We start from the raw sequence: 14827 nt of genomic DNA on the forward strand, positions 1-14827 counted from the left end.
TTTTACTTTGTATAACTTTCCAAACAGTTGACCGAAAATTAAAGTTCCGTACCTTATAAATATATGCATCTCTAAAAATTTAATTTTTATCAAAAACATTCTAACGTAACTCTTTTTTTTAAATTAGTTTTTATTTTTTCTGTGCTGCAGTGAAAGTCTAATCTCAGTTAATAAAAAGTTACTCCTACTTTTATCTTCACTCTCATTGCGGGGAAACTGAATGAAGCATAATTTTTCCTAAATTGTATAATTTGTGCATTTTTTAGAGCACCTTTTATATTTAAATAATTATTTAATGCTAGAAATTTTATTTGAACAATGACTTTAAATCCGCAATACGATACTCTTGCTAAAACATTCGTTCAACAGTTCTATGGTATCTTCGATGATCCGGCTAGGCGTGCAACTTTGGCTACCTTTTACAACGTGAGTTTAAAAATATGAATGAAAATGCTTTTTAATGATTATGTAATTTATACAAGAAGTTGCTTCATCAATGGAATGCTTTCTTTTTATCAGTACTTAATGTATTCATGAAATATTTTGTACAAATGTGAATGTGTTCTGCATAATTTCTCTTTATTAGATAACAGTTTTTTCAGCTGGACAAATTTTTTCCTTTGATATATAATTAGCTTATACTTTGACTTAGTGTGTCGTAATATCAGTTATAGTTTTTCAATTATTTGTGCTTAAAATCTTCATTTACCCATTTTAATTACACCTGGTTCAACTAATCTCTTATTTATCAGTTCTAGAAAAATCGAATTTTTCGGTTGCATTTCCTTGAATTCTGTGGTGTTTTTTTATTTTCTTAGCGTTGTGATGCTTGTCAACCCCTTTAAGTATGTATAAGAAAAAGGAAATTTTTATGTTGATTTGTATGTGCCATCTTATCTACAAGACGTATAAAAAAGAATGAATTGATTTTACAGACCTTTAAATATCGATTTTTTTAAAATTTGTTTATTTATTTAACCCGTAAATTATAAAAATTATCTTTTGGAAGTTACTTTCTGTTTATATTTGGAACGAAAACTATTGATAAAGCAGAATACTGCTGATTCTAAATTAATATTGCATATTTTCAGAAATATTTTTTTAAAAAAAGGGGGGGCGCTTTTGCAAGCATTTGATTTAATATATATTTTTCTAAATCGGATTTTTTTTTTTTTACTTAAAATTTTTTTTTATTTAATAATTCTTGTTGCAATTTTAAGTTTAAATAACTGTTTACATAAAGATTATTAGTAATAATTAATATAAAATTCAGATTGATTATTTAATAAAATTGTACTGAAGTCATTTGTATTTAGGTGTTTTTATTTAAAGACATTAAACAATTTTAAAAAAACATTATAAACTTAATATTGTTTCATAATTTAAGAAGCATTACTCTAAACCAAAGATTGTGATATCTTTTTTGTTTGTGTAGCAATTTTGAATCAACATATTTTGTCCAATCACACGAAGTTCTACCGTCAATTGGAATTTTATCCCAAAGTCATTTGCTACTTGAGCATTTCTCCCACAAATGATTAATTATCAAAATTATAGGCTCACTCTTGTTGCACACAAAGAAACTACATTTTCAAACTGATCTTTTAATGCAGTTACCACCTCTGTCTTGCAACAAACCCAGTTGAAACCATCTTCTGATTCTTCTCAATCAGATTGATTTTCTTGTTACAAATTAGACTTATATTCTTACTAGCAATTAAATGAACTTCCATACTGCTCAACTTTACTTTGTTAAAAAAAAACTTATTCAAATTATCACTCAATTCAGCTGCACTTGCAAAGCAAAGTTAGAAGATGCCATAGTAAAATTTAAAAAAAAAAAATGAAGAATTTGAGAAAAAAGAAACAAAATTGCCTTTAGCTAAGGATAGCGAACAGATATTCCGAACTCTTAGCTGAGGAAAAAATGAACCACATAAGGAAAGGTTGGAATTTGGAGTGAGTAAAATTGCATCACCAGTTTAAATTAAAATTTGAATCATTTTATTTGTATTTAACACTTTGAGGCATCGATTTTTTTTGCTTTTAAGTTTATTGGAAATTTTAATAGCACACATTTGGCATATTATCGCCTTAAAAAACTTGGAACTTGGTGTGATTTGCTGTAATGTACCCAATATTCCTATGTTGCTTTATTTTTGTCGTTTCTATATGCACTCAATATTGTGTTAAAACTTATATATGGTGTCATAATCTTTGTATCCTTTACAGTAATATGTTATAAAGAATACTCTCCTTTAAAGAAAAACCAAGCATGGTTGCATAAAATCATCTTATGGAGAAAAGATGCAAATTAATGAAAATAAAACAATGGGATTCATATATATAGTTTTTCAATTTGTTTTATTCAATATTCTTTACGTTATTTTTTGCATTAGTCAAACTATATATATATGGCTGTAATTCTGTGGTAGATATAAATTGTTTAAGTGAGAGATAATCTACGAATTCAAATAAATAATGAACTTAATTCATTTTATACAAGTTTTTCAGTAGACAAAATACATAACTATCCAACTTGCTATTTTATATTTTTTGAAAAAAAAATAAACAGATTATTAGCTGTCTTTTCTACAATGTTTGTTTTTTTTATATATATATAAATCATTATTATGCTTGGTTGATCTGACTAAAGAATAAGGTACATGTGCCAAATTGTATTTATTCCACGGAGGAGAATTCTTCAAATGTGGCAATTCAGCCATATACTTTTTATTTTGGCATTTGCTATAGTCTGTGTATTTTCTGCAGGCGGTTCAAGGTTACATTTTCTACCACGTTACTGGTACCAGACAACCAATAACGAGGTAGAAAATGTGCCCTTGAACCGCCTACAGAAAATACACAAACTATAGTTCTCTGATGTGTGACAAGATTTAGGTGACATTTAGTAAAAACCTTCACACTATTCTTAATTTTACTGCCTAGTCCCTTCTGTATTTAAAATATTCTCATGGTGTAACAATTTCTAATGTAGCTTAATTATTGAAAAATATTTTTTATTTAAATCAATTACTCTTTTTGTTGTTATGAGAGTGTTTATTGAGAAGTATTTAAAACTTGCCTATATTCTTAATTGTAATTTTTCCTATTTATATACTATAAAAATATAAAGTTTGCCTTAAACTCTTTTTTTTTTTTTTTTTTTACTTGAAAAATTGTATAGCACTAAATATACATAGAGAGGGAAAGACCGTCTCTGCTTATAAAGTTAACAAAAGAGAAGATAACCTCTTCCTCCATCTCATGGTTTAATGCTTTTATGTTAGGTTTGTACTCTAACTGTGGTCAGTTACTAATCTCTGAACTTCTGGATATAGGAATATATTTAAAATCAGTCATGTGCTTCAAATGATGTAAAGAATTATATTTTATATTATTTGATTCAATATTTATATTTAATGAAATATTCTTTATAATTTAAACCAGAAAGGTGTTTGAATATTTACTGTACACAAGTGATCAGTTGACTGATTAAGTTGCCTTGCAACCTGCGATTAATCAGCAAAAATATTCCTAAACATATCATGACGACAATAGCATTAAATTTCTTCAGTAGTATAAGATTTAACAAAGAGCTTATCAATAGTATGTAGTTAATGTAAAAAAAAAAAAAAAAAAAAAAAAAAAAAGGTCCTACTGGAAATAATACCCAAAAATGTTCTACTCATTTCTAGTCAAAACTGATCAAACTATTAAGGGGGGGGGATGATACTTTCATCAGTTTTAATTGCAAGGAACTTTATTTGTTGTTCAAAATATTAATGTGTTAAAAATAATTTTACTAATGGAAATATGATTACTGTGCTAATGGGCTACTATGATTATAGAATTAGGAAACTACATAAAAATTTAGTCTTCATAATTGTTTCATCATTGTATTTACTGACTGTGCTTTACATCATTTAAAACATTTCTCCAAATGGAAGTTTATTTCTAGCAGTTTAGAAATTAGCTATTGGACCTCGGTTAGATTTAATAACCCTATATATAAGATCAGATTTCTTTAAAATGTTTACTTTTGGGAGGGGAGCTTTTTGTAAGAATTATTAAGATTGGATTTTAAAATTTGCTGATGAAAGTTTTTAAACTTGGAATCTAGAGTTTTTGTTTTTGTTTTTTCCCCATCTTTTTTACTTTAATGGATGAGCCAAAGATTTTATATTGCATATATGTCAAAATTTTCCCTAACATTGATTTATAATTCTTTTTTTTTTTTTTTTTAGATAACTGGTGCATTTTTATTTTTTTCCCCTTTTTCTTTTAAACAATCAGTTCTGCTTTATTGTAAAAGCTTATGTTCTTAATGGAAATGTAGATATTTGTAAGAATTTTGCTTTTTCTTCTAAATAATTTATTAATGTGCTTTGAGGTATTAATTGGATACTAAAAGAAAATTAAAATCATTTGTTATCTACAGCCTTGTTGAAAGTTTGTTTATATTTGTCACTTTTATCTTAATGTTATAATTGTTATGAAACACAATTCTATTAAAATTGCATCTAAAAAGTCATTGACTTGTAAATTATTATTTACTAGTTCAAATTCAAATTGACTGTACAACCTTAAGTATTTAAAATTGATATATTTTAATAAAGATTAGTTTTAATCACAGATATTTGATATTCCATTAAGTAAAACTTTATTTGGAATATTTATTTTATGTATCAATCTTTCTATAGCCTTAAGAGTGATGATTGAAATTACATATTATTTCATTCATCTGTGATATATTTGTAAAGTTCTGTGTGCTGTCAGCATAAATTGTTGACTATGTCATATGAATTTTAAGGAAATGAAACCAAAATTTAAAAATTTTGGAACAAGATGCAAGCTTGATGGAAATCTGCAAAAAGATTTAGCGAATATGAATCTTGAACAACTAGTGACTTTAGTTATGGAGTGTAAAGTTATTGTATATAGCTAATGTTTAAGATTAAAAACGACTTTAGTAGCATTAAAATATCTAACATTAATTTTGCATTGTTAAAATTTTCCAATATTTTTGATACCATACTTTTACTTTCTTTGTTTTCTGTCCCACTTTCTATATTGTTTATTGAACTGAATTTCTCTTTCATGCTGACAAATTTTTGTTTAGGGACTATATAAAATTAAACTGAATTTTTCCCCCACGTTGTTAACTATTGGGTTTTAATTACTTTCAAGTGTCAAAGGGTTAAAAAAAATTTCCATGGTAGGAAGTGGATTCCTAGAATAGAAGCTGAGAATAGCATGTCTCATTGGCAAATATTTTTTACAAGCAGTATATGAAAAATTTTAATAGATATAAGAGAACATCTATCCTTATGCCTGTAACCATTATAACTACTGAATAAGGCATGGAAATATCTTTATCAAGATCATCAAAAAAAAAAGATTTGCATTTTGTATTCTTGAGAATTTGCAAAATTACACAAATGCTAAAATAAACGATGATATATAGAAACGATGAAAAATATAAGATTATTGTTGCATTTAGGCTAATAGAACAGTGGGAAGTACTAAAAATCAAAATGTTGAGTCACATTTCAAAAATCCATCATTTTGAAATATCGCAAATGAAAATTTTCCGATTCTGGCTTTAAACTCCTTGACAATGAGCTGTTGGAAATGTTCAGTTCAAAATAAAGAATGTCCGGTCTGCTGAAATTTTTTTACTGCAAAAAGCAGTTTTTCTTATGAAAAGAATTAAGGATTAAAACTATAGAAATTAAAAACAAATCATTATTGAAGTTCATAATATGTAAATTCTATTCAAAATATAGAATCATTTTCTATTTAAAATCCAAGACTTGAAAAATGTTTGATATTTGGAGATTCCACTGCATTTGGTTTTAGATATTGATATTTTTGGAAGCCTGCTTCTTTTACTAATAATTTTAATTAATAAACTGTCTTGAATTTTCTTGTTGAATCAAGTTGGATGCATCAATCAATTGTTGCATATTAACGATGATTAATATTCTTGGCGATTAATTGCCAAAGATATTATGTTTATGGCAACCACAGATTTATTGCAAAAAGTGCCAGTTTTGTCTTTTAATTATGTTCGCCAATGACATGCTGTTAGGCAAAAATTTCACTAATGGCATGCAATTAATACACAAGCTCACATTAATCTATCTATATATATATATTCAGGGGCATATCGATTCCTTGAAAACTATGAATTGTACTTAATATTTTACCTTGATACTTTTTTTGAATCCCATTTAATAATGCATTGAAAAGTATATAAAATTTATATATAATTTGATGTATTTCCAAGTATACAATTATATTGTTTCCGTTCTGTTTATTTTATGTAAAATTTTTCATTTAAAAAATACTTTTAAAATATCAATTTGTCTGATTCTTCATTAATATTTAAGTTTTATTTAAGAAATAAAATTGTTGAAACTTTCATCCAATATATTAGCTTGACATATTAACTGAAACTTTTAAATGTATATTTCCATCTAGCTGTTAATTGTCACTAATTCTGCATTATTTATTTTTAGGAAGAGCGCTCTATGATGACTTTTGAAGGTGAACAATTTTTCGGTTGTTCAAAAATTATTCAAAAAATTCAGGTATTGTGATACTTAATTCTCTCTATCTTTTTATATTTAATGTAAGCTTATTAAATGTAAACTACATCTGCCCATAAAAAGGCAAATGTTGAGAAGCCTATCTTTACTAAATAGATAATTTGACTGTTAATATAAATATATTTTGGCTTGTGAGAATATGCTCATGACTGCAATTTTAATTTTGATTTTAAAAAATCAAGTAATATTTTTGTTGTTTTTCTACAATGCTCAAAAATGTTTTTGTACAAAAGTAATTGTTATGCTTTAAAATTCCAATTTTTATTTTTAATTAATACCAGTTTAGACAATGTTTTTATATAAAATTTTTAAGAGTACATTTCATTGTTGCAATGAATTCAAACTTTTCATCTTTCATCATATATTTAATAATATGGACATTCTATTATTGAAAGCTAGAGGAAGCTCCTGCTTATTATTTACGCAATTTAATTAAGATGAAAGTAAAGTTACAGAAATATGAAAAACAACATGCAATTAAAAATGAATAAATCAGAGCTGTTGCATTCTTTAACAGCCCTATCATATCATTGTAGTGAATCGTTACAAATATTCTTTTGATCATAAACAGAACAGGATTATTAAAAATACATTGTTGATGGAATTATGAATATCAAGTTATGCATGAGAAATTTGATTGAAATGAAACACAATTAATATTGCCAGCATAATAACTGATTTTCAAAGATGGATATTATATTGGACTCTTTTGTTATGTATGTTATGCAAATTTGGATGATCAATTTTAAAATATGTACTTCTCAGTATCTCTTATCAGGTATATAATTGGATATCAAGTTTTAAATTATTTGGTAATACTCTGTACTCTTACTTTCATATCATTGAAAGTTGTAATATGTTAAATCAATTATTGTTAAGAAAATACACGAATTCTAATTGCTCTTCAGCTGTGAAAAATTGTTCTGCAATGTATAATTCTTAGTAATGGATATAAAAACATCTTTAAAAAAATAACCTGAATTTTTATTAAATCTAAAATATTCATATTTACTGTCAGGTGAATGCAACTTTTAGTTAAATTTGTAATATTGATATAATATTTACAAGGTTGTCCCTGTCTTGTATGAATAAGGAAAACAAAATCATTCAAAAAGTTTCATCAGGGCAGATTGTTGAACCTAGAGCTACAAAATTTGGCATGTAATTAGTAATAGAGTAATTGGTCCTCACTAAGGTTTCTTTTAAATAAATCTTAAATGAAATGTGAATTTTTTTCAAAAGCTTTGAAGTATATTATTGCTTGCAAATTATTTTTAAATCATTCTGAAATTCAAATAATTAGTTTTTAAAATATTTTCTAGTTATTTTGCAATAATACTTTTTAATATTATAATTGCTATATTTATACACACTTGTAAGTGCAGCATAAAATTGATTTTTTTTATGTACATGTTATTGTTGCCATTATTTTTGATATAAAATCAGATGTATCAAGCCTAAAATATAATGCTAAGATATTTCAGATGAGAAAAGTGAATGAGATAAAACAATTTCTCTCGACCTTTATTCAGTAGTCATTTCACTAGAAATAAAGACAATTTTAGTTGGGTTTTTTTAAAATTATTATTATTAATTTAAAATATCGTTTTTTGTGATAACAGATAATTATTTTTAAATTTGTGAACATTTGTTTGCATAATAATAATTGCTAATTTTTTTATGTTTTATATCCCTAGAGCTTGACATTCCAAAAGATTGCTCATAGCATTACTGCTGTAGATGCTCAGCCCATGTTTGATGGTGGTATTCTCATATCTGTTTTAGGCCAATTAAAGGTAAATATACAGTACACTCCCGATTATCCGCGGAATTGGGTGGCGCGGCCGCCGCGGATAACAAAAATCGCGGATAATCCGAAAAAAGCTAAAAACTTGTATAGCAAAAGAGAAAAAAGTCATTCCAACTTTGAAAAATTGTTTTATGTACAATAAAATGTAAAATAAACAGCAAGAAATGTTTAACTAACGCTCAATATTTTAGTATATCCCTCAAAACTAACCTAAAATGCATTTTGTTAATGAAAACAGAAAAGTGCTTTGTACTTACGAGAGGCGTCCAGGATACACAGAAAAATTAATACATATGTACTGTTTTAATACTGTAATGTATTATATAATTACAAAAGCATAACTGTAAAACTACACCTTTCTGAAGAAATCAGTCATTTGTGTTTGCTTCTTGCTTTGGAAGAATTTTCTCTTTGCTTAGAAGTAAAAAAAAAAAAAAAAAAAAAACTTAAGTGCGGCAGGCGCGGATAACCCGCCCGCGGATAATCGGGAGTCTACTGTAGTTAGCTTTACTAAAAAAAATTGATTAGTTTTTGGATTTATCAATAACAAAAAAATCAATTGCCCGATTAAAATATTTTGTGCTGCTTTTCAAACAAATATTCACTGCCTTTTTTTTTTTTTGAAACATTAAATGTATAATAACCCTTTTGACTGGCTGTAAGGAACAAGCATATGTAACTCTAACAAAAAATGAGTGATTGAACTTCCAATTAAAAGTCATATGCAGTCTGAAATTTTCAAATTGTGTAAATATCACTATATTAGTTGCAATAATTGATTCATAAATGGTATTAACCTTTAAACATTATTTATTTTTTCCCCATTGAACTTTTTGATGAAATTATCTATACATCTTAAATTAATCCTCCCTACCAGCAAAACATGGGATATAAGGCACTGAAAATTATGTATTGTAAAAAAAAATCTTTACAAATTTTAATAGATATTATAGATGAAAAGAAACAAATGATATTTTTAGACAAAATTATATTAGCCATAAAAATTAGTTAATAAAAATAAAATTTTACCAAGGATTTTAATTATTATTTAAAGAGCTCCACATGTCATGAATATTTTTTAAAGGGTGTAAAAATTAATTCATATAAAGTAAATAAAACAAATTTTAATATTTTATATGAACTTTCCTAATTTTTATCCCCTTTTTTTCTTTTCTTTTATTGTTTATATAATAACCTTGCTCATAATATTTTATGAATTTTATTTGTCCTTGTATTTTTTATAACAATTTGTAGTTTCCATATTGTAATCTTCATAGATATTCCTAAATAATTTAATAATTACAAGATATGAGGAAGTGTCCACGTCTATCTCTAAATTATTTCCTTTTTGACATTGAAATTATTTTAAATAATAATATGTTGTTAATTCTTGAATTATTTATTACAGTGGCAGGATTATCAAATTATTTTTAAAAAAAAAAATTGTAAATCTGTATTATGTTTCTAGCTTAAATATCTTGAATGCTGTTGTTTGTTGGGGGAGGGGGTCTTAGTTGTGAAGTTATGAGCCCAGTGCTTCAGAAAAAATCCATGTATATAAGTCTATTGTGCAGTAAATCTCCCAATGAATGTCAAATTTCATATTTTGACATGGAAATGTGGAGAGGGGAAGTCTTTCCCATTTTCAACTTACATTTGTATAGAAAATTTTATCCAAATAGTTTAGATTTCAAATCGATATATTAAAACTTAGCATTGAATATCAGAGATTTAACCTTTTGTAATTACTGCTCCTTCTTGCCTCAAAAAAAAAAAAAAATTATAGTCTCAAATTCAATAATAACATAAGCTGAACATTAACATGTAGCTGAATAGAAAGATGCATAGTTTCCTAGAATTAACTGGAAAATATAAATAAGATATTTTACAATAGAAGTTGTTTATTTTTTTCCCCAGCAAATATTGATTTTAGTTTGAATTATAACCCTGTTTATTTGTTTTTGATCTTTAATCCTTTCGCAACTGATGTGTCATATTTGCATCACCTACGAACGTCTCTTATAGTCGGGAGTACCATCTGTGCATTTCTGGAAATTGAAGTCATTGGGCAGTGATGCATATGCACATTTTATACTGGAACAATTTTTAAATGTCACTAGATAGCTCCCTGTGACCATTACTTTTGGAATAAATACAATTTTAGTGTCCTGATCTTCAGTTTGCTTACATTCAGCCTGACTTTGGCATTTTACTCATCAGCTACTGCAGGGGGGGAGAGAGTAATGTAAATAAACAGAGCTGGGTTGTGCAACTTTCCACTTGATAGAATCATTCCTGTTTCTAATTCTTTTCTCCTTTTTTGTTACTACTGTGTAACTGTAACTAGTCTTTTTGGGTTTCACTGTCAGTTCTATTGAATTTTGCATAGTTTTTTAATATATTTTGCACACGTCTCTTTCTATTACGGAAAGCACTTGTTTCGGTTTATTATGGCAAGAAAACGATTTTTGTCAGAGGAAGAATGGCTCATATTATGAATGAGCTAATAATATAAAAAGGTAGCAAAAAGGACGACATTAGGACTTTTATTTATTTATTGGGTATTTTTATAAGTTAGGCTTAGCGATTCAAAGCCCCCATCCTGTGGGAGGATTCCTTTCATGTATGTACCATCCCATGCATGCGTCTAGGATAGAAATCACCCGTCCCGAAAGGGTTAAGGGAAAACATTGATAATATTTCTTTTTTCTTAAATGTGGTGTGGAGAAGGGGGGTACCAGCTCAGATGTCATCTGACTGCGGTTCAAAATTATGAGTTCCGTCCCAAAATAGTCCTAGTGGTGCTTTTTAACGGGACGTTAATATAACTAAAACCAAACCAAAAAACTTTTTTATATATAAAATTTTGTTACATTTTACAACGATATTGTTATGTAGTAGGAATGATTTTATTTTGATTAATTTATTTTTTTTTCATATTTACAGACAGATGATGATCCACCTCACAGTTTCAATCAAGTATTTGTTTTGAAGCCACAGCCAGATACTGGCAGCTTTTATGTTGCCCATGACACCTTCAGGCTTTCCCTCCACTCTATGTAAACTCCTTTTTTTTGTGTGTGTTTGATGTTATTTTAAGCTTTTCCATTAAAACTGTATCTATGCAAGTCTCCCATTTGAAACTTTTTTGAGCTTTAATAAAGTGCGAGTTGTAATTTGCAATCTAGATATCATTTTTCTTAATTGTTTCAATTATAAACATTCAAATGATTGGAATGGTATCAGTGGTGATCATCTAAGGAATCAGCACTGCTGCAAAAAAGCCAGATATGAAATTTATCACCAAACATCACTATACCCATTACATTTTTTTAAAAAAATAATTTTCAGAATTTCATGCTTTTTTGTGTGTGTATGTGTGTGTGTTTTTAAAGATTTAAATTATTCATACCATTAATAATCTATGTCATCTCCATCATAAAGTAAACACATGAAATAAAATAATGTAGTTTTTCATTGCAGTCGCATATCTATGTTTAAATAAATTTAGCTAAAAAAATTCCTAACTTATTCTTTTCTAAACTTATTTTTTGTATTCAATTTTTTGCTCAATAGAAGTGATCTGCATCTGAATAATTCATAATTTTGTATATATAATAATTCATTACAATTATTACCACCTTATAAAAATTTTCATCTGAATAACATTTTAGAAAATTATGTAATTGCTTTTTTTTTTTCTTTTTTTTTTTCTCCTGAAAAGTGCATGCTTTTAGAAGAGTAACCTCTGATAAAAGAAAAGGAATATTCAATAAACTAAATATGTTTCTCTATCCAGGCAGCAAGAAGTGAAATAAATATTCATAAACAGCCAATGAGAGAAAGCAGGAAAATGGAAAATACTGAGAGAACAAGGACAAATTTTGAATTGAAATGTGGGGGGGGGGGTGCAGCGATTAGTTGGCCATGTTTTAGGCAGGTCTGATCAAACTGCAGCTCTGATGCATTTAAATTCGAAATGAAAGAAGTTTAATTTCACTCTAAATCAATTGTATGATCAATCTTGTTTTATGGACTGCACAAGGACTTGCACCTACCTATATTTCTATTTCTCTTGCTTATTATTATTTTTTTATTTATTTATTTACTTATTTTTATTGAGCATTTAACTCTCAAAGTAGAAAAATAATTTTTTAAAAAAATGCCTCCAATGTCTGTTGCAGCTCTAAAAGATGCATTGTCACTTGTTAGTTTATAACTGACCTGCTTAAAAGTCTGAATAAACAAATTATCTCCATTGCATGCCACCTAAAACAGGAATTTCCTATTCTTTCAGCTTAGGCATTTCTTCTTTAGGCAAAGAAGGCTCTAATCAGTGACTTTATAAAATTAAACATCAGAAAGTAATTTCAAATTCACTTCATTTTACTTCCAAATAAGGTATTTCATTCCTGGAATTGAAAAACATTTAAATAATTTTTAATTAAAATTTTGAAAATACTCATCATTCAAAAAATAATATTGTACAAATTTGATAGAAAAAAAGTTAATCTGTTCTGTTGATCATTTAGAGTTAATTTTGCAAAATGTTGTTTCCACCCTTAATTTTTTTTCTATGAATTCTAACCTTTATATATATCTTTACAAAACCACTGTTGCTTTTTCTCAAACTTGTTATTAAACATTGTATAAGCACATATAGTCAACTGTATATACAGGGTGGTTATAATTAAAGTTACCCTGTTTAGACCTACGTAGTGTCCGCTCTACTAGAAGGATGTCGAAGAAACTTGATACTTAGGTTGTATGGATCATGGGGAACAGAATTCTGCAATAAAAAAAATTAGTTCAAATTTCAACCTCCAGGTGGAGCATGAAAAACAAAAAACACAATTTGGAATTTAAAAACTTTATTTAATTACAATATGTGTTCAATGTGCATTCCATTTACGTCAAGCACATGTTCAAAGCGTGTTCAATAATGGTACGAAGGGTTTCTCGATCAATTGCAGCAACATGACGTGTTATGCTTGCTTTCAATTCACGCAGCGTCCGTATACTTCCTCCGTAGACACGATCTTTCAGGAATCCCCACAACCAGAAATCACAGGGATTCAAGCCCGAAGAACGCGGAGGCCAGGTAGTTGGAAAACTTCTTGAAATTACCCGTTGATCTTCAACGTGGGCACGAAGCAATGCCGTCACTGGTCGAGCAATGTGAGGTGGTGCATCATCTTGCATGAAGACAGTAGTCCTTAAACATTCTTGTAGCGCAGGAATGACCTGCTGCTGAAGAAGATCGCGGTAGCGGGCACCCGTAACGGAACACCTTTGAGGGACATGAGGAGTGTTCTGCTTCAAAAAAAAAGAGACCAAAAATGAAATCAGCAGTAAAACCACACCATACAATAATGTAATCAGGATGTAGAGACTGTTCATGCACATCATTAGGACTTTCAGTACCCCATATGCGACAGTTCTGAGTATTAACTGCTCCTAGGGTAAAATGAGCCTCGTCCGACCACAAAATGTTCCAATGCCATGAATTGTCAATGACTATTCTGGCTAAAAAAATTCTAGCAAATTGATTTCGTTTCTCCGGGTCTGCAAGATGCAGCGCTTGTACATGATGGATCTTGTATGAATACCATTTTACAATGGATCGAAGAACCTTTCGTCGACCAAGGAAAGAAAAATTCAAGTGCCACCTCGAGCAGCGAATATTGCGAATCGGACGCTCTTTCGACCACGGCAAGAGCGACTTCTTCCACAGTTTCATTTGAAATCCGTCTTATTCCTTGTACCATGCCCAACTCTCCAGTTTCTTCAAATTTAATAATCATCTTTTTCAAAGCCTGCCTGGACATAGGTCCTTTCCGTAAGTCTTTCAAGTGCCGATATTCTCGCAGTGCAGCTGACAAATTACTGCTGTTCTGACAAAACAACTTTATCAATAAAGCTCTTCCTTTTGTGGTGAATAGCATATATAAGCCAGTTAACAACTCTTCTACCCGAACGATCGTTTTGGTAAAATGGTTTAGTTACTGGACTGCTAACCAAAAGGTCCCAGGTTCTATCCTTCGCCCATCCCTATCTCTTAACTTTCCTCTCCAACGGCATGGCGAAGAATGATTTTGCTGCAGTGAGTACTGGTTTTTGAAACTACTCTAAATTTGCATAACGGCCTTTATCGTATTGAAAACCGCCATCTATCGGCCGAAATTTAAACTATTTTTTATTGCAGATTTCTTTTCCCCATGATCCATACAACCTAAACATCAAGCTTCTTCGGCATCCTTCCACTAGAACGGACACTACGTAGGTCTAAACAGGGTAACTTTAATTATAACCACCCTGTACATATACAGGGTATCCCAGAAGGATTGAATTGCAGTTTAATTCTTTACCTATTAGAGATAAGTGGGCGGTGTAAATTACAAAG

General features: G+C 28.8%; 1 protein-coding gene across 1 annotated transcript; it reads left to right on the forward strand.

Annotated features, from left to right (window-relative positions):
* Window positions 1–179: 179 nt before the first annotated feature.
* On the forward strand, window positions 180–11607 carry LOC129957190 (probable nuclear transport factor 2). Its single transcript, XM_056069389.1, has 4 exons — window positions 180–426; window positions 6525–6596; window positions 8312–8410; window positions 11371–11607. Exons 1-4 carry the CDS (start codon window positions 319–321, stop codon window positions 11485–11487), a joined length of 396 nt encoding a protein of 131 aa, XP_055925364.1. The 5' UTR covers window positions 180–318; the 3' UTR covers window positions 11488–11607.
* The last annotated feature ends 3220 nt before the right edge of the window (window positions 11608–14827 follow it).

Source organism: Argiope bruennichi, chromosome 11, assembly GCF_947563725.1.
Source record: "Argiope bruennichi chromosome 11, qqArgBrue1.1, whole genome shotgun sequence".
Lineage (NCBI taxonomy): Eukaryota > Metazoa > Arthropoda > Arachnida > Araneae > Araneidae > Argiope > Argiope bruennichi.